Raw genomic sequence first — 20,197 nt, forward strand, 5'->3', positions numbered from 1 at the left:
AAGTCCATCTTAGAGTATTGGAAAAGTTGGGTAAATTTTGTCAGTTATTTCAGAAAGTGAATTCTGTTTATTCTCTACTTATTAAATGTAAACATGTTTCATGATTCATTATTTATTTTGATACTTTAAAGACTACGGCTCAAAAATGCAGAAAACATTCCATGTAAATCACTATTAATACAGACTAAATTCCATAAATGTCTGTCAGTTTCACAGAGTACCACAGAAGTTTAATGATCTTATTTAATGTTATACAAGAGTTTCTGTTGGAATTAAATACTAGAGGGGGAAAAAACCTTTCCATGATATTGAAATCTTTGAACTGTTCCATCCACTACAACAATTAGACTGGACATTATGCTGATGAAACTTAACATGGATAAAGTTCGATTAAGTTGGGCATTTTGATTTTACTTCCTCCTTTACTTTTTCTTTTCCATGCGCAGCCAACAAGGTAAACAAGGCAGCAGGTAACCAACCAGGAAATTCAGTTCGTATCTATGGTGACGATAGCGGCGACAAAGTGACAGCTGCGACGTTTGTCCCATACTGCTCCATGGCTCATGCTCAGCTGTCTTTCCACGGCCACAGAGACGCTGTAAAGTTCTTCACTGCCGTACCAGGTAACTTCATGCTGTTTGATGTTTTTAATGAATGTAGTTGCTGTTAAATGTTTGATGTTGATGATTGAAAACATCCTTTTTGTTATTGCCATAAAATGTGAGGAATCATTGCTGTTCATGAGCAAACAAGGTCGCATCGTCAGCAGCTCTTTTATACAAATGCGCCCTCACGCAATTGCGCATCAATGCTCGCGACTTCACCTCATTGTAGATTTTTGGTCGGCAGTCACTTGATACCTTACGCACATTCTATTGGCTGATGGCATCCGGCAGTGCGCTCAGTTACGTGGGTCTCTGACTTACATGAGACACAAAAGTGCTTTAAACAGTCGATAAAAGTGTGGGAAAAGGTAATACAGATAGAAGGTGGTTTAATATCAGTATGGGGAGGGTCATGAATGTTTAAATTACCGTAAATGATAAGATAAATCGTCAGTCTATTGTGGAAATCATTAATCGTGTGTGTTTCCTGGAACACAATAACCGCAAAGAAAGAGGGCGTACTGTATAAAATTTTTAAAAAAAATTGAATGCCGAATGAGCCAGAGAGCTCATCCAATTAAATGAAGGTCTGTTCAGAAAGACTGCATCTTTGTTATTACATCCCGCTTCAAAGCGGTAATGTGATTGTCAGTGTTTGTGTGTTCAGTCGTCCATTAGTGCACCAAGCATCTTCGGAACCGTTGCAGATAGAAAGATGAAACAAAAAGCACATTACCCGGGCGGCAAAGGGGATGAAAATGAGATGATGACCTTGACCTTCAGAAAACTAGGTCAATGTCAAATTTCAACTTTTGTACACTAAGGAACCGGATAAGATAGAAAGATGAGGGAGAAGGCCAGTGTGAGTAAGACCATAGATCAATAAAAGTATGTCATAGTACTAGCTTTGATCTTTGAACCACGCAAGTAAGTCAAGTTGTAAAGTTGGTATTGGGCTGGCGGTGGCTCAGTGTTAGAGCGCGCGGTAGAGCGGGTCGTCCAATGTTTTAAGATCGGCGGTTTGATTCCCGCTCCCGCTCAAAACAGCACCCGGAGGTGAGCTGACAGTGGGAGGTGTCAGCTCACCTCCGGAGCACTGCTGAGGCGCCCTTTATCTATCTATCTATCTTGAGCGAGGCGCCCTTGAGTAAGGTGCCATCCCCCTTACCAGTTGTTCATTTGGGGCACACCACAAAGGAGCTGCCGGTCACAAACTTACTCTGCATGCGTATAGGTCCCCTGTTTGTGTGTGTGTTTGTGTGTTCAGGGCCCGTACACACATATATATACATGATTCAATACTAACTAGAGTGTGCCACTAATTTCCCTGCGGGGATTAAAATTAGTATAAAAAATAATTAAAAATTTGACAGGGGTGTTGCAGGATGTTGCAGTCTGTGACTGCCCTGGTTCTAATTTACAGGTTGTGGTTGTGTTTTATCAGGTCACATGGCTCCATCCGCATCCTGTGGAGGAGAAGCAGCAGGTGAGAAGGTGGCAGATGCCTCCACTCAGGAAGGAAACAAGTCTGTGCTGGTAATGAGCGGCGGAGAGGGATACATAGACTTCAGGATGGGTGAGTTTCCTGCATGCGATAAAATAACTTGTATAGATCTACAGAGACCGTATGATGTCTCTGTTTCTACAGGGGATGAGGATGGTGAGGCAGAGGAGGGTGAGGACGCCCCCATGAAGCTGCAGCCCTTCCTGGCTAAAGCTGAGCGGAGCCACCTCATCGTCTGGCAGCTCCTGGCCGTCGAGGACTGAACTCTGACCTCAGGATGCCTTTCTCTAAACAATGCTGCCGTGAAGGAGGTGGCAAACCACTCCCCTCCGCTGGCACGATTTTACTCAGCACTTTTTCTTCCCCCTCAGACCAGAACAGAGTGAAACGAGCAGAAGCACTGAGTGATCTCAGTGGTCAACCCGAGCACGGAAGACAGATTTGACTGATATCCTCTGGTATTAGCTGTTTTCCTCTCATTTGTCTTTTTATATTTCAATATATTGTAATGCCTTTTCTTCTTTTAAAATTATTTGAGGTATTCTTGGATGTAGATTTGTTTCTTTGTCATATTTGCACTGCAGATACAATGAATTATCCTCCAGTCTGGGGGAAAAAATCATTGTATCTGCTGTCATAGGTCATAGACAATGACCTATGACCTTCCCTTCAATTATGCAAGAATGGGGCAATCGTACATGTGAGGGGGAGGGCATTCATGTGGGTTTCCTTTACAAACCCATGTTTGGCCTTTCGGTTTTGATTGTATGCAATATGAGATGTTGAACTGATCTAGGTGTATCTAAGTCAGGAATAGTTTGTTGAATGCTGCTTATCAGATTCATCTGGTTGGAATCTGAGCAGAGGACAGCTTGCTGTTGTTCATATTCAGATTAGTTATAGATAAGAAATAGATTTGCATCCCCAGAAACTCTTGTGTTTGGATTCTAATCTTGGAGTGAGGCCGTTGAAATGGGTTTTAGAGGGTTTTTGATTGTAAAATCTCCACCAGAGCAGCTTTGTTCTTGCAGCATGGCTCTGCAGAAGGAAATCAGCTCCCCACTTGGATTTAAACTAAGCTGTGTGAAATTTACATACCCCCACAGGATGGATTAGAACTCTGGAGATCCTCCTTTCCCTGCAGCACCACCATTGAGTCCAAATTAGATTTTCTATTCCAACAATTTATCTAGCAACCAAACAACTATAAAATTAATGAATTTCCTATGCATTGTGCTCAGTGTTAACTAGCACTTAAGCCTGTATAGTGCTAAATTGTAATGATGATTGCAACCTTAAAGCAGATAAACAGTAATATGCTAGTCGGTTCATTATAATGAAATCAGTAGGCCTTTAGCATTAGCATTTACCCTTTTAGTATTTTGCCTTATAAAGCATACAACTATTGGAGCACAATTAACTCACTGAAATGTGCTACCATTATATGATATGAATGACTAAATCCATCACATACTTTAAGTCCATACTTTAAGTTTTTAAAATATTCAGGTATATATTCATTTGGTTATTAAACAATGTCTCCTCAGTCGACCCATCAGCTCCATCCTGTAGACACTTAATAAAAATGCCTTAGGTATCAAGAGTAAAAAGGATTTCACGCTATTCAAGTTTCACAAAGTATTTATTTTTTGTCTTGAAAGAATGTTATGTTTGCTACCAAAGGATATAAAAACTAAAGACTGTTGGCTTGACTGACTTTAACTCCTGAACAGTGATTTGGAGTCTGGCTCCACGTAGATACCTTGCAAGGTTTTGTAACAACCATCCTGGTGTATAGATGAGATTTATTTTTAGACTTTTGTATTGGGAGATTGAAAACCTTTTCAATGTGTGAGAGATGAGAATGTTTTGGAGCCGCTACTACAAAATAAAACAAGCAGAATTTAACCTTTAAAGGTCAAATTTCTAACATTGACATTTTGGGTTTTCCATTAAACAAGTGTATGTTCTCAGTGATGTCCCTCATGGTGAAAAAAAAACTGTCTGAAATGGTTGTGATTTTTTTAATGAACTTTTTAATGTATTTTAGTATGAAGTACAAAGATGATGTCCTGCATGTACTATGCGACTGAATTTCTGTCTACCAGTACACTCTCACTGGTACATTGTTTTTTCATCTTTTTATTGAGTGTCAGAGGAGCCCTTGCATCATGAGTGTCTCTCTCCAGCGCAAAATGTTAGCTATTGCATTAGTTACGAAAATTGAGCCTTTGCAATTCAGAATATATCTTTATATACAGAAAATGAATATACATACAGTACAGTATATATATATATATATATATATAATATATATTATTTATATATATATATATATAATATATTATTTATATATATATAATATATATTATATATTTAATATATATCATATATAATGTGTGTATATATAATTATATGAAACAAGACTGGGTTTGTTTTGAGAGCAGGTTTTTGTTGGAATAATATTTGTTTTGTAGGGGTTAACTTGACTGGCTATGCACTGTGAGGACTTAGGTTTTGACAGACTTTTTTTAATTAGATGACCTACAACATGTTCTCAGATCAGCTTGCAGTTGTAATGCATGGGGGGAGGAAAGACAGAAGCCAGGCAGCAGCAGCTTCATCTCAGTGTCGTCGCCCTCCACAGGTCTGCATCACAGAGTATCATGACCTTGGCAGGTGTTCTCTCAAACACACCATCCTGTACTTCAACACCTCTAGCCTTACTATTTTTAACAGTCAATTAAAATAACTTGTGGGTAAATTTGGTCTCCTTGTAAAAGTATTTTTCCATCACCAAAATTGACAGCTTTTCTCTGTTTTTAAATGCACCTGATGCTTTGCAAAATACACTGCCCGGCCAAAAAAAAAAGTCACTAATATTTCGTGGGACTTCCTGTAGCTTTGATTGCAGTGCACATTTGCACATTGTTTTCGACGATATCTTGTATTGACGATAGGAGTCAGGCCACTCTTCAAGGTCTTCCACGGCACATCCCATAGACTTTGAAAGGGGTTAAGCTCAGGACTGTGGGGGCCAATTGATGTGTCAAAATGGTTCCTCACGCTCCCTGGACCACTCTTTCACGATTAGTCTGATAAATTTTGTCATTGTCCTGGAATATGATCCTGCCATCTGGGAGAAGAAATCCATTTATGGGATTGCCTGGTCATTCAGTACATTCAGATATTCAGCTGACTTAATTTTTTTGCTGAATGCTATTGCTGAGCCTAGACTTGACCAACCGAAGCAACCCCTGATCATAACACTGCAATTTGCTAATTGAAACCCAAATGGTGACTTTTTTTTTTGGCCGGACAGTGTATATCAGATTCAACAAATGTTAATTTCTTGAGGTCACCTTACCAGTTGGATCAGATAGAAGAATCATCATCATACTTGATCAGTTCCAAAAAGGGAAATTTTCTTTTCACTCACCAATACAGGTTAGACATGTACATATATGCTGTATACAGGCCCTTGAACAAACACACAACACACTAGGGGCCTGAAGGCATGCAATTAGTGTATATATAGGGGGAGGCAGAGTGTAGGGTTGTGTGAGAGATGGCGCCCCAAATGAGCAGTTTGTGGGGGGAAGGTGCCTTACTCAAGGGCGCCTCAGCAGTGGCTGAGAGGTGAACTGACACCTCCCACCGTCAGCTCATACTCCGGAGGATGTCTCGGCGGGAGCGGGAATTGAACCGTCGATGGGCGGCAGTGGCTCAGTGGTAGAGCGGGTCGTCCTATGATTCAAGATCACCCCCTTTACAAATTGCTCATTCAGGTAGCACCATGAAGGAGCTGCCCGCGCCTCTACCTCCCATTGCATGATACAGGCCCCCTTGTGTGTGTATGCATGTGCTACAGGGGCCTGTACTCACTAATATGTATGTGTGCATTTGAACTACTAACTAGAGTGTATTTTCTTAATTTCCCTCTGGGGATCAAATCGGTATGTAAAATTTTTTTTAAATGGCTGGGGAATATCTGGTCTTCAAGACGTCTGCTCCACCGCTGAGCCAGTGTATTGATAAATGGCTTTATCAATGCACCGACAAGAACAAGAATTCCTCAGGTAACAAAAACAGTCAAAGGTCGGAACCTGTTTAAATAGCAAAAATCAATGCCCTTGGTGGGAGGGTCCTGATTATACAACCTAGGGTTCTGTTGGACCTCTCAATGTTCCTGTTTCCCAAAGGGTTGTATGCCCTGCTCCTTGGTTTCTTTACTCCAGCAACTTGCAGCAGCTCTTGAATCAGTTTCTTCTCAAAATTTGCACCTTGAGTGAATTCTATCAGGGAGCCTATAGACACAAAAATATGTCCCAGAGTGGTCCTGCACCTTGCATGAGAAGCTTGTGCCAGTTTAGAAGAATGGTCTGTGACCACTCATACATTCATGCTTCTTCCTTTACAGAAGTCCATACAGACCAGTTCAATAGGGCTTGACGTTCTAATGGTTTCTGCTTCAGGAGTTTTTCTGAACACACATTGCTTACAGGGTTTCACATAGTTCCTGACATGTTCCATCCAAGTACAAAAGAACCTCTGCCTGGCAAAATACAAGTTCTGCACTGCCTTTGATGGTATTCATCATAGTGTACACCTTGCAGCAGGAGTTTGTCAAGCTACTTGAGCATTTTCGAGACTCTTCCTGTTTCCAGAGCCCTTTCTCTTCTCGATGACCGTTTACCATGACCGTAACAATGTCTCAAGCCGCCTGAGAGTCTCTACTTCCTGCAGTGCAACAGACAAGAGGTCATCTATGTAGCAGAGCAGTGTTAGAAAATTGTGGTTGTCAAAGATGTTGGTCATAAGGCGCATAAAACTGGCTGTTGCATTACACAACCCCTGAGACATGGGGCTGCACATGAACTTGTGCAACCCCATGGGTGAAGTAACGGCAGTCAATTTCGTGTCTTTGCACACAGGATTGTTGAAATACCCAGATGTTTGGTCCATGAAGAATGTGTTTCCTCCCAGAGCCAAGGTACAGTCAGCTCTGTGAGGTAACGGGTGAACATCTTTGACTGCTCTGGAATTTATTCAAAGATATTTGTCACTCTCAAATCATTGTTCTTCCATACCAGTACCAGGGGTGATGTCCGCTCGCTGGAGGACTTCAGGATGATTTCCTTTTCCTCCATCTCAGATAGCACTTGCCTCAACTCTTGGTAATGCCCTGATGGGGATTATGTCCCCCTGAATCTGAGATGTTTTCATTAATATATATCTGATTTATAATGAAATTATTGGTAAAAATTGATACTTAAAATAAGCTAACATATCTGATAACTTACTGCAGTATTTTGAAAATTAATTCACTGTTTTTCTTCAGTGCTTTACACTTGTTCTCGTCATGAAACTTCGAAGGAGACTTCATCTTCAACAATTGTTTTATAGCTATAGATTATACAGTATTCATATTTACAACCTTTATTTGTATAGGAAATCCTTTCTTCCCAGTAATTTCCTGGTTATGTGTACGGGAGATCTTGTCATTTTCTCATCCTCAAAAACTTTGATTTTTATGTATTTCCCCTAAACTGATATGCAGTTTTTGCAGTGATTTGGCCCAAGGAATGATCCATTAGGTTTTAACGGTGAATCGGTTCATCATCTAGATTCAGAGAAAGATTCTTAAATGTCTGGAGAGGCATTTAAAAAATTTGCTACTAACATGTTGACTAAACCCTAAAATGCTTGATGAAAGATGACACAATGACATCTCTATAAAATGTAACACACATCTATTTGGGATCTATTGATTCTGAATTTTCACAAAAAATTCATCTGAAATAAAATACTGTAAATACAGTAATATCAGAAGAGTAGATGAACCTGTTTTTTGTAGTGAAAGAGGACATGAAGGTAGTTGGTGTGAGAAAAGAGGATGCAGAAGACAGGGTTAGATGGAGGCAACTGATTCGCTGTGGCGACCCCTGAAGGGAAAAGCCAAAAGGAAAAGAAGATGAACCTGTTTTGGTTCAGTTTGGTGTCAAATTTGAAATTTTGTAGGAAACCATTAGTGAAATATTCTTTTTCAATTATTTTAACTAATAATGATCCCAATACAATCCACATTCTAGCCTGAAGTCTTTATCATTACTGAGTCACAATATGGGGAATAAACTTTAGGTGCAATGATGTAATGGAGAAAGACAACCTGCATTCTTTACTAACACTAGGTGGTACAGTTGAGTTGCACAAATACTACGTTCTGAGTGGCCACAGGCAGAACGAAGCACCTCTCCCCTACTTATAATTGGTCCACTACTGTTCTATTCAAGGGTTCTGTTTCAGTGCAATGAAAGAGGCTTAAAGTGTTCAGCTGGCTGAGAGAGAATGGAGGATTTAATCTCTTCTCAAGCTCTCAGGATACCCAGCTGTCATGGATCAGTCATAATAGAAGGAAGTTATGGAACAAAAAGACAGCACTTTATTGTATGAGTGTTCACATAGGCCAGAGAGTGTCTGTTCTGTCAGAGATAATCAAAAACTAAGCTGAGAAAGAAAAAATAAAGATACCAGTTATCTGCAGAACAGATTAGATTCCTTAACCTACTAGTTACTTTAAAAAATAAAAGATGGTTCACATACTGAGAAATAAAGGTATCATGTTTCATTTTTTTGCCACTTTGCCCGTTCTTTCTATGAATTCATATACCAAAAACAAATTTAAATGACAAAAGAAACAGTGTAAAAACAAATCTAGCTGTACACATACACAGACCTACAGTGTGTACAATGTTAGTATAAAGCTGTGTATCATTTATTTATGTCGGCGTGTCGATGATGAGCTGCAGCGTCTCAGCTCAAGGAGGGAAGCTGCTCTGTAGAGTTTGGACTATACATCTGAAAACAAGCTGTATCGGACTAAAACAGTGAAATGAAGTCAAACTGTAGATTTGAGACTGAAAAAAGTGGAAAAGTTCAACAATGCTATTGTCATTCAAATGACAAGAAAATGACTTGTAACACAGGTTTCCTGCATATATCTCAATACATGAACTACAAATAACCCTTTAGATGTTATCCAAAAGCTGTTTGAGTCAATCTTCAGTTGAAGAAGTCTCTTGGATGAGAGACGAAACATCTTCAAGAACTTCATCGTCCAGTGGATTGACTTAAACAGCTTTTGGATAACCATGACCTGGATGACTGAGAACCTACACAGACACCTTTTAGGCGTGTTTCTGGCTGAAATAGCTGAAATGAAGTCAAAGTGTTGATTTCAGATTGAAACACATAAAAATTGCATGAAAATGGCCTGTAACACATGCTTCCTTCATATGTCAAAACAAGTGACTTCTTAGTTCCAAAACGACTGTTTTGAAACTGTTATTTTTGGAACTGAGTCAGAGAAATCCAGCTGAGATTAATGCAAACTGTTGTTTTAAGAGTGAATCAGTCCAAACACGTTTAACAATGCTACTCTCACTCAAGGTGACAAAAAAAGGACTTGTAACACAGGTTTCCTGCATATATCTCAACACGTGAAGTATCAATTACAAACTACTCATTTAGATGTGTTTCTGGCTGATATACTGTCTTATTGTGCAAAACCCTTAGCTTCTTCGACCGTCATACCTTTAGCAGTGAGTTATGGCTGTCTGGTGGTGTGTGGCATCAAGGAACAAATGTCACAATTGGACCTGTTGAAAGATTTAGCAGTAGCATATGCATAGGTGTACCATAGATTAGTCGTCAATGGGTGTCCTGTATCGATCGGTTCCTAAATATCCAGAGCTACAGGATCATGGACAAAATCTACGGTGTCTCGGAGTGATTTCTTTGGGAAGGAACGTGGTGTAATGGCGAGGTGGTGTCGACAAGGGCCACAGAAAGATTACTACAACTAATAGTAAGGCCAAAATGGCCATTAATAAACTGGTGGATGGTTTCATTACTGATGTGGATTCCAAGTGTTATTACAAACCGCGTATCGAAATGCTCAAACAGCCAAGTAATTCGGGACGGGTTGTGAGGTGCCCGCATGTTGGTACTGGTAACTACCTTCAAAAATTGGGAGTAAGATGAGTTATAATAGAGGCCGGGCCCAGGAAAGGAGTAGCTTGTGCTAAACGAATTTCAATATTGCCATTGGGAGTGACAGAAAAGACTAGGTGAATATCAAACATTAGACAATACTGATAGTAAATACAGAGGGTTGCGTCAGGAAGGGCATCTGGCGTAAAACTTTTGCCAAATCAAAGATGCGAATCAAACCTATGACTTCCATACCGGATCGGTCGCGGCCCGGGTTAACAACGACCGCCATCGGCGCTGTTGACCTACAGGGCACCGGTGGAAATTGGATTACTGTTGGTCGAAGAAGGAGAGGAGGAAAGTGCGTTCGCTCGAAGAAAGAGAAGAGGAACACCAAGAGTATAGGACTAAGAGTAGGGACGTTGAATGTTGGAACTATGACAGGAATAGGTAGAGAGTTGGTTGACATGATGCAGAGAAGGAAGGTAGACATACTGTGTGTCCAGGAGACCAGGTGGAAAGGTAGCAAGGCTAGAAGTTTGGGAGCAGGGTTCAAGTTGTTCTATCATGGTTTTGATGGGAAGAGAAATGGAGTAGGAGTTATCTTGAAGGAGGAGTTTGTTAGGAATGTCCTGGAGGTAAAAAGAGTGTCGGATACAGTGATGAGTCTGAAGCTAGAAATAGAAGGTGTGATGTTCAATGTTGTTAGCGGGTATGCTCCACGGGTAGGATGTGAGCTGGAGGAGAAGGAGAAATTCTGGTCGGACTTTGATGAAGTGATGCAGAGCATGCCTAGAAGTGAGAGAGTTGTCATTGGAGCAGACTTCAATGGACATGTTGGTGCAGGAAACAGAGGTGATGAGGATGTGATGGGCAGGTTTGGTATCCAGGAGAGGAACGCAGAAGGACAGATGGTAGTTGACTTTGCAAAAAGGATGGAAATGGCTGTAGTGAATACTTTCTTCCAGATGAGGCAGGAACATAGGGTGACCTATAAGAGTGGCGGTAGGAGCACACAGGTAGACTACATCTTGTGTAGACGGTGTAACCTGAAAGAGATCAGCGACTGCAAAGTAGTGGTAGGTGAGAGTGTAGCCAAACAGCATAGGATGGTGGTGTGTAGGATGACTCTGGTGGTGAGGAAGATCAAGAGGGCAAAGGCAGAGCAGAAGACGAAATGGTGGAAGCTGAAAAAGGAAGAGTGTTGCATGACTTTCAGGAGGGAGTTAAGACAGGCTCTGGGTGGTCAGGAGGTGCTTCCAGATGACTGGACAACTACGGCTAATGTGATCAGGGAGACAGGTAAGAGAGTACTTGGTGTGTCATCTGGAAGGAAAGTAGATAAGGAGACTTGGTGGTGGAATGAGGAGGTACAGGAGTGTATACAGAGAAAGAGGTTAGCTAAGAAGAAGTGGGACACTGAGAGGACTGAGGAGAGTAGACAGGAGTACAGGGAGATGCAGCGTAAGGTGAAGGTAGAGGTAGCAAAGGCCAAACAAGAAGCTTATGATGACTTGTATGCTAGGTTGGACAGTAAGGAGGGAGAGACTGATCTATACCGGTTGGCAAGACAGAGAGACAGAGATGGGAAGGACGTGCAGCAGGTTAGGGTGATTAAGGATAGGGATGGAAGTCTATTGACAGGTGCCAGTAGTGTGATGGGAAGATGGAAAGAGTACTTTGAAGAGTTGATGAACGTGGAAAATGAGAGAGAACAAAGACTAGAAGAGGTGACTGTTGTGGACCAGGATGTAGCAAAGATTAGTCAGGATGAAGTGAGGAGGGCATTGAAGAGGATGAAGAGTGGAAAGGCAGTCGGCCCTGATGATATACCTGTAGAGGTATGGAAGTGTCTAGGAGAGGTGGCAGTAGAGTTTCTGACTGGGTTGTTCAACAGGATCTTAGATAGTGAGAAGATGCCTGAGGAATGGAGGAGAAGTGTGCTGGTGCCCATTTTTAAGAACAAGGGAGATGTGCAGAGTTGTGGCAACTACAGAGGAATAAAGCTGATGAGCCATACAATGAAGTTATGGGAGAGAGTAGTGGAAGCTAGACTAAGGGCAGAAGTGAACATTTGTGAGCAGCAGTATGGTTTCATGCCAAAAAAGAGTACTACAGATGCAGTATTTGCTTTGAGGATGTTGATAGAGAAGTACAGAGAAGGCCAGAGGGAGCTGCATTGTGTTTTTGTAGATCTGGAGAAAGCTTATGACAGGGTGCCCAGAGAGGAACTGTGGTATTGTATGAGGAAGTCTGGAGTGGCAGAGAAGTATGTTAGAGCAGTGCAGGACATGTATGAGGACTGTAAGACAGTGGTGAGGTGTGCTGTAGGTGTGACAGAGGAGTTCAAGGTGGAGGTGGGACTGCATCAGGGATCAGCTCTGAGCCCCTTCTTGTTCGCTATGGTGATGGACAGGCTGACAGACGAGGTTAGACAGAAATCTCCATGGACTATGATGTTTGCAGATGACATTATGTTTGCAGATGACATGCAGATGACATTATGTTTGCAGATGACATGTCCGGGACATGTGACGGTGAAATCAACACTGTGTAACCGCGACCTGGAGCTAACAGCTGTTAGCATCAGACCCTACTACCTGGCGCGTGAATTCTCACACGTCATTGTCCTCGCCGTCTACATCCCTCCACGTGCGGACCCTGAGACGGCACGAGAGACCATCTGTGGGACCACCTCTGCTCTTCGGACCCGGCACCCGGAGGCGCTCGTCATCATCACCGGTGACTTTAACCACGTCACCCTGGACTCATCTCTCCCCACTATGGTCCAGTGTGTAGACTGTCCCACACGGAAGAACAGAACCATCGATCTGTTCTACACTAATGCTAAGGAGGCATACACCGCCACCCCCCTCCCTCCACTAGGTAAATCAGACCATAACCTAGTGTACCTACAGCCCACCTACATCCCGCTGGTGAAACGGCTGCCAGCAACAACACGACAGGTCAGGAGGTGGTCCCCGGAAGAAGAGGAGATGCTGAGGAACTGCTTCCAGACCACCGACTGGGATGTTATTGTGGGCTCACATGGGGAGGACATTGAGGGGGCAGCTCAGTGTTTTACAGACTACATGAACTTCTGTGTGGACACCGTGGCCCCTGTCAGGACAATCAGGTGTTACCCCAACAACAAACCATGGGTAACCAAGGAAGTCAAGGCTGTCCTGAACAGGAAGAAGCGGGCGTTCAGGAGCAAGAACGAGGAGGAGATGAGGAAGGCCCAGAAGGAAGTGAGACTCTGCCTGAGGGAGGCCAAGGAGGCGTACAGGAGGAAGCTGGAGAAGCAGCTGGGGCGCAACCAAGTGCGGGAGGTCTGGAATGGGATGAGAACCATCACCAGACACGGGAAAGGGCGCAGCACTGTGGAGGGGAATATTGAACGTGCGAATGAACTTAACAGCTTTTTCAATCGGTTCAGCTCCCCCACCACTCCCGGCTCCTCGTCCCAGGCCTCTCCTGGCCTACAGACCTCTCCTGGCCTACAGGCCTCTCCTGGCCCTACAGACCGCTCCACTGATGCTCCCTCCTCCTGTGCTTCCTCTCCTTCCACCCCTGCCACTTCTCCCGAGCCCACTCCAAGAACTGCGAAGCTCAACGGCCCCACCTCAACCACTGGACTTCCAACCTCGCCACAACCTCCTGCTCCCACCACGACCGAGACCATCATCACTGCAGACCTGGTGACGACAACGCTGAGGAGGCTCCGTCCCTACAAGGCGGCTGGACCAGATAAGGTCTCCCCAAGACTCCTCCGAGCCTGTGCTTCGGAACTAGGGGGCCCCTTGCAACAATTGTTCAACCTCAGTCTGCGGCTGGGGAGGGTCCCGTCACTGTGGAAGACCTCCTGCATTGTCCCTGTACCCAAGAAAGGACGCCCTACTGAGCTCAACGACCACCGACCGGTCGCCTCCACCGCACACTCTCCTACCTGGACGCCGGGGGCTGTGCCGTCAGAGTGCTCTTCTTCGACTTTTCGAGTGCCTTCAACACCATCCAGCCCCAGCTCCTGCAGGATAAACTGACCTCCATGGCTGTGGACCCCTACCTCGTGAGCTGGATTACGGACTACCTAACGGACAGACCCCAGTACGTCCGTATGGGGGACTGTTTGTCTTCTATGGTGACCAGCAGCACGGGGGCGCCACAGGGGACCAGTTCTATCCCCCATTCTCTTCACCCTCTACACATCAGACTTCAAGCACAACTCTGATACATGCCACATACAGAAGTACTCCGATGACACCGCGATAGTGGCATGTATCCGGGAGGGTGATGAGGGGGGGTACAGGGCATTGGTGGCTGACTTCGTGGAGTGGTGCCAACAGAACCAGCTCCAGCTCAACGTCTCCAAGACAAAGGAGATGGTTCTGGATTTCCGGCGGGCACCTCCCTCTCCACAGCCGGTGATCATCAAAGGCAGTGAGGTGGAGGTGGTAGAAAACTCTAAGTACCTGGGACTGCAGCTAGACAGCAGACTGGACTGGTCACTCAACTCCAACTGTGTGTACAAGAAGGGGCAGAGCAGGATGTACTTCCTAAGGAGGCTGGCCTCCTTCAACATCTGTCCTAAGCTCCTTTTCATGTTCTATCAGTCCGTAGTCTCCAGTGTGCTGTCATACGCACACTGGAAACATTGTGTGTTGGGGTGGGGGGGCCAGGAAAAGAAATATGGACCGTCTGAACAGACTCATCCGCAGAGCAGGCTCAGTGGTCGGGCTGAGCCTGGACTCTGTGGAGACGCTTCTGGAGAGCAGGACCATGTCTAAAATTAAGGCCATCATGAACAACACCAGGCACCCCCTACACACCACCTTCTCCCAGCAGAGAAGCACCTTCAGCGGCAGACTGCTGTCACACAGCGCCTCCACAGAGAGGCTGAGGTCCTCCTTTGTGCCCCGTGCCATCAGGGGGTACAATGACTCTCTCAGGAGGAGCGGGGGGGAGGTGGCGAGGTCAGCACGGGGTTGAATATGGATTTAATTTAATTTAATTTAAATTTAATTTAAATTTAATTTTATACTGTTGTATATATATATATAATTTATTTATTTTTTATACTGTTTTATATTTTAATTCAATTTTATACTGTTTAGATTTTATTTTATACTGTTTATATTTTAATACTGTAATATTTTTAAATTTTATACTGTTTATATTTTAGTTGTAGTTTAGTATATAAGTCCTGTTAGTGCTGCATGTGTCTGTCTGTTAGTGTAATGTATGTCTTGTGGTATGTCCTGTGATGTCAATGTTTCCTTTTCTCCTGGTGTTTATCCAGTATTATTTGTTATTTAATGCCTGAGCAGTGGATATATGCAATTTCCTCCGGGATTAATAAAGTATCTATCTATCTATCTATCATTATGATCTGTAGTGAGAGCAGGGAACAGGTGGAGGAGAAGCTAGAGAGGTGGAGGTTTGTCCTGGAAAGGAGAGGAATGAAGGTTAGCCGCAGTAAGACAGAGTACATGTGTGTGAATGAGAGGGACCCAAGTGGAAGAGTGAGGTTACAGGGAGAAGAGATCAAGAAGGTGGAGGATATTAAGTACTTAGGCTCAACAGTCCAGAGCAATGGAGAGTGTGGAAAAGAGGTGAAGAAGCGTGTACAGGCAGGATGGAACGGGTGGAGGAAAGTGTCAGGTGTGATGTGTGATAGAAGAGTTTCAGCTAAAATGAAAGAAAAGGTGTACAAAACTGGTGAGACCAGCGATGTTGTTTGGTCTAGAGACAGTGTCACTGAAGAAAAGACAGGAGACAGAGCTGGAGGTAGCAGAGATGAAGATGCTGAGGTTCTCTCTGGGAGTGACCAGGAAGGATATGATCAGGAATGAGTACATCAGAGGGACAGCACATGTTAGAGGTTTTGGAGATAAAGTCAGACTGAGATGGTTTGGTCATGTCCAGAGGAGAGATAGTGAATATATTGGTAGAAGGATGCTGAGTTTTGAACTGCCAGGCAGGAGACCTAGAGGAAGACCAAAGAGGAGGTTTATAGATGTAGTGAGAGAAGACATGAAGGTAGTTGGCTTGAGTGAAGAAGATTCAAAGGACAGGGCTAGATGGAGGAAATTGATTCGCTGTGGCGACCCCTGAAGGGAAAAGCTGAAAGGAAAAAAAGAAGAAGACAATACTGATAGTGGTAAGAAATAGACAGCAAATAATAAAATGGACTTTTCTTTTACAGACTGTATGCAAAGGACTAAATGAATATCAAACATTGAAAGTAAAACTGATGAGTCGGGGGAGGCTTCACGTTCTTGTGGTAAGGTAGTCCCCTTAAGAAGAGCACTTGTCAGCAGAGAGAGGTCTTGCACCTTTTCCTCTGGAATGAGTTGTCAGGACCTTTTCCTCTGGGATGAGTTAAGAAGCGTCGAGTGGAGTCGAGCTGGGGCGATGTCAGCTTCTTCAGGACCTTAGGTTGGACTACCTGGTCCCAGGTTGATTCATGGGATTATTCTCCCCAAAAAAGTGAATTAACTTCTATCGATTGATGTCATCAGCAAACGATTGCCTGCGTTGGTTCCTCAAGTGAGGAACTTTCTTTGGCTGAGTAGTTCTCAGTGATCTCGTCCAGACCAATGTCCGGAGCTCGTCCTTCACCAGCTGGTGGCGGAATGGCCAGACCCGTTGGAGATCTGGCAGGTCGGGTCGAAGAGATGTGGAACCACATGTCCCCCTTTCCCAGCAAACGGACTGCAGTTTCCGTTCGCTCAGTCACTTGGAAGGGACCTCTCCACTTAGGTTCAGACCATTTTGGTTTTGTTACTCTCAACCACACACTTTCACACACATTCATTTCTCTGGGGACATCCGCCTGTTTTTCTGTGAGATGGGAGAAAGTGATAGTTGTCGCAGGCCTCGTGGGCCTTCAGCACTTTTGGCTGTCAATGGAGCTGTAGGGGCTGTAAAAGGTCTGTTAGTGTGACATTCGAATGGAGCCCAGCCTATGGAAGAGTTCAGTGACATGCGAACGTTCATTAGTGCCAACGGAAGAGCTTGTAACTAATTCAATGATTAGGCACATTGCGATCTTGTCCTTGATTGCTCTGTTCATTCGTTCAACTTTACCCTGTGACTGGGGATGATACACAGAGCCAAAATTATGCTTCAAACCCAACATTTGTTCAACATGCTGCAGATGCTTATTTTTGAAATGGGACCCATTATCTGACTGAATCTTCCTAGGAAACCCATGGGTTGGAATATAGTGGTTTACCAGATGTTTGACCACTACACTAGCTGTCTCTGCCTTACAAGGGTAGGCTTCAGGCCAGCCTGAGAAAAAATCTACATTGACTAGCAAACACCTGTATCCTGACACTGGTTTAATCATGTCAGTAAAATCCATTGAAATCACCTGACCAGGAGCATTCACGTCCGGATCGTGAACTCCCTGCGGTGGTTTTGTCATAGGCATACTGTTATACCTACAGCAAACACCACAGTCCTGCAGTTCACTCTTCACAATCTGTCTCATGAAAGGATGCCACCAGGATTGGAGTCGTCTCAGTGTTTCATCCAATCCTACATGGCATGTTCCATGGGCCTCAAGGATCAAATGTTTCAAATTCATTTGTGGCGGGATTGGTTTACCTTCTTTTCTCCACGCTCCCTCTTCATCTCTAACACCCTCTTTTGATTTACAGATACTCCTTTCTTCTGGTCTTGCCTGTCTCTGCCACTCTCGTACTGCATTGGCTGTTATCTGTTGTTCATTACCTTCAAGCTCGCTCACCAAAAGTTGGAATGCTGGCTGATAGCCAGTGACACATTTTGCTGCATGATTGGCAGCTTCGTTTCCTGCTGAGATAAAATCATTCAATCGTGAATGTCCTTTAGAGATCTGCGCATGCGCGAGCAGGCTGCAGTTTCCTTTGCTCAGAGCGAGTTTGTTATGCATAATTTTGTGTTTTTTTCTATGTTTCTGCGTGTATTTTTTTAACGTAAATTTAGATAATGTATAGTAATATGCTGGTGTACTCCAGGGAGGAGTTGATGTCTCTGAGGGTCAAAGGAGACCCAGCAACACGCGATCTCATCCCCGCTGAGCTCTGACGGAGATATCGCGGATGCCGAGCGGGTCGCGTTGAAAGGACTAGACTAACGGCTAGAGCCGCTAACCGGAGGAGAGTCAAGCCCTCCGTCCCCTCCGTCATCATGGGGAACGTGAACTCGCTACTGAACAAGTTGGGTGAACTGACGGCGCTGTGCAGGACTGAACAGCGCTACCGGGAGACCAGCTTGTTTGTGTTCTCTGAGACGTGGCTAACTGGCGACGTGCCAGACTCTAACGTTGGACTAACCAGCTTCTCCGTACGAGCGGACCGGGACACGAACACTGCCAGTAAGAAGAAAGGAGGTGGATTAATCATCTATACCAACGATAGATGGTGCCATTCGGGACATGTGACGGTGAAATTGACGCTGTGCAACCGCGATCTGGAGCTAACAGCTGTTAGCATCAGACCCCACTACCTGGCGCGTGAATTCTCACACGTTATTGTCCTCACCGTCTACATCCCTCCACGGGCAGACCCTGAGACGGCACGAGAGACCATCTGTGGGACCACCTCTGCTCTTCGGACCCGGCACCCGGAGGTGCTCGTCACTATCATTGGTGACTTTAATCACGTCACCTTGGACTCATCTCTCCCCGCAATGGTCCAGTGTGTAGACTGTCCCACACGGAAGAACAGAACCATCAATCTGTTCTACACTAATGCTAAGGAGGCATACACTCCCTCCACTAGGTAAATCAGATCACAACCTTGTGTACCTACAGCCCACCTACATTCCACTGGTTAAACGGCTGCCAGCAACAACACGGCAGGTCAGGAGGTGGTCCCCGGAAGCAGAGGAGATGCTGAGGGACTGCTTCCAGACCACCGACTGGGATGTTATTGTGGGCTTACATGGGGAGGACATTGAGGGGGCAGCTCAGTGTTTTAAAGACTACATGAACTTCTGTGTGGACTCCGTGGCCCCTGTCAGGTCAATCAGGTGTTAGCCCAACAACAAACCATGGGTAACCAAGGAAGTCAAGGCTGTCCTGAACAGGAAGAAGCGGGCGTTCAGGAGCAAGAACGAGGAGGAGATGAGGACGGCCCAGCAGGAAGTGAGACTCTGCCTGAGGGAAGCCAAGGAGGCGTACAGGAGGAAGCTGGAGAAGCAGCTGGGACGCAACCAGGTGCGGGAGGTCTGGAATGGGATGAGAACCATCACCGGACACGGGAAAGGGCGCAGCACTGTGAAAGGGAATATTGAACGAGCGAATGAACTAAACAGCTTTTTCAATCGGTTCAGCTCCCCCACCACTCCCGGCTCCTCGTCCCAGGCCTCTTCCGGTCCTGCAAACCGCTCCACTTATGCTCCCTCCTCCTGTGCTTCCTCTCCTTCCACCCCTGCCACTTCTCTCGAGCCCACTCCAAGAACTGCGAAGCTCAACGGCCCCACCTCAACCACTGGACTTCCAACCTTGCCACAACCTCCTGCTCCCACCACGACGGAGACCGTCATCACTGCAGACCTGGTGATGACAACGCTGAGGAGGCTCCGTCCCTACAAGGCGGCTGGACCAGATAAGGTCTCCCCAAGACTCCTCCGAGCCTGTGCTTCGGAACTAGGGGACCCCCTGCAATAATTGTTCAACCTCAGTCTGCGGTTGGGGAGGGTCCCGTCACTGGAAGACCTCCTGCATTGTCCCTGTACCCAAGAAGGGACGCCCTACTGAGCTCAACGACCACCGACCGGTCGCTCTTACCTCCCACGTAATGAAGACCCTAGAGCGACTGGTCCTGGAGCTCATGCATCCACAGGTGCAGGGTGCTATGGACCCTCTCCAGTTCGCCTATCAGGCCAAGGTTGGGGTTGACGACGCTGTCTTGTACCTCCTCCACCGCATACTCTCCTAACGCAGGGGGCTGTGCCTTCTTCGACTTTTCGAGTGCCTTCAACACCATCCAGCCCTGGCTCCTGTAGGATAAACTGACCTCCATGGCTGTTGGACCCCTACCTCGTGAGCTGGATTACGGACTACCTAACGGACAGACCCCAGTACGTCCGTATGGGGGACTGT

The 20,197-nt window shown here is 45.0% G+C and overlaps 2 protein-coding genes across 4 annotated transcripts in view; both read left to right on the plus strand.

The window, feature by feature from the left end:
• spag9b (sperm associated antigen 9b) overlaps positions 1–4,082 on the plus strand; it is a 50,877-nt gene extending 46,795 nt beyond the window's left edge. For all 3 annotated transcript variants that reach the window (XM_068304871.1, XM_068304873.1, XM_068304872.1), the window contains 3 exons: positions 447–623; positions 2,050–2,181; positions 2,254–4,082. In XM_068304871.1, coding sequence (XP_068160972.1) covers positions 447–623; positions 2,050–2,181; positions 2,254–2,372 — 428 coding nt within the window. In that variant the 3' untranslated portion in view covers positions 2,373–4,082. The remainder of the gene's footprint in view (positions 1–446; positions 624–2,049; positions 2,182–2,253) is intronic.
• Positions 4,083–7,200: 3,118 nt separating this feature from the next.
• On the plus strand, positions 7,201–14,553 carry LOC137588801 (uncharacterized). Its single transcript, XM_068306086.1, has 2 exons — positions 7,201–7,286; positions 12,615–14,553. The coding sequence occupies exon 2, from the start codon at positions 12,615–12,617 to the stop codon at positions 14,142–14,144; it is 1,530 nt and encodes a 509-aa protein (XP_068162187.1). The 5' UTR covers positions 7,201–7,286; the 3' UTR covers positions 14,145–14,553.
• Positions 14,554–20,197: the final 5,644 nt, after the last annotated feature.

Source organism: Antennarius striatus, chromosome 21, assembly GCF_040054535.1.
Source record: "Antennarius striatus isolate MH-2024 chromosome 21, ASM4005453v1, whole genome shotgun sequence".
NCBI classification, from domain to species: domain Eukaryota; kingdom Metazoa; phylum Chordata; class Actinopteri; order Lophiiformes; family Antennariidae; genus Antennarius; species Antennarius striatus.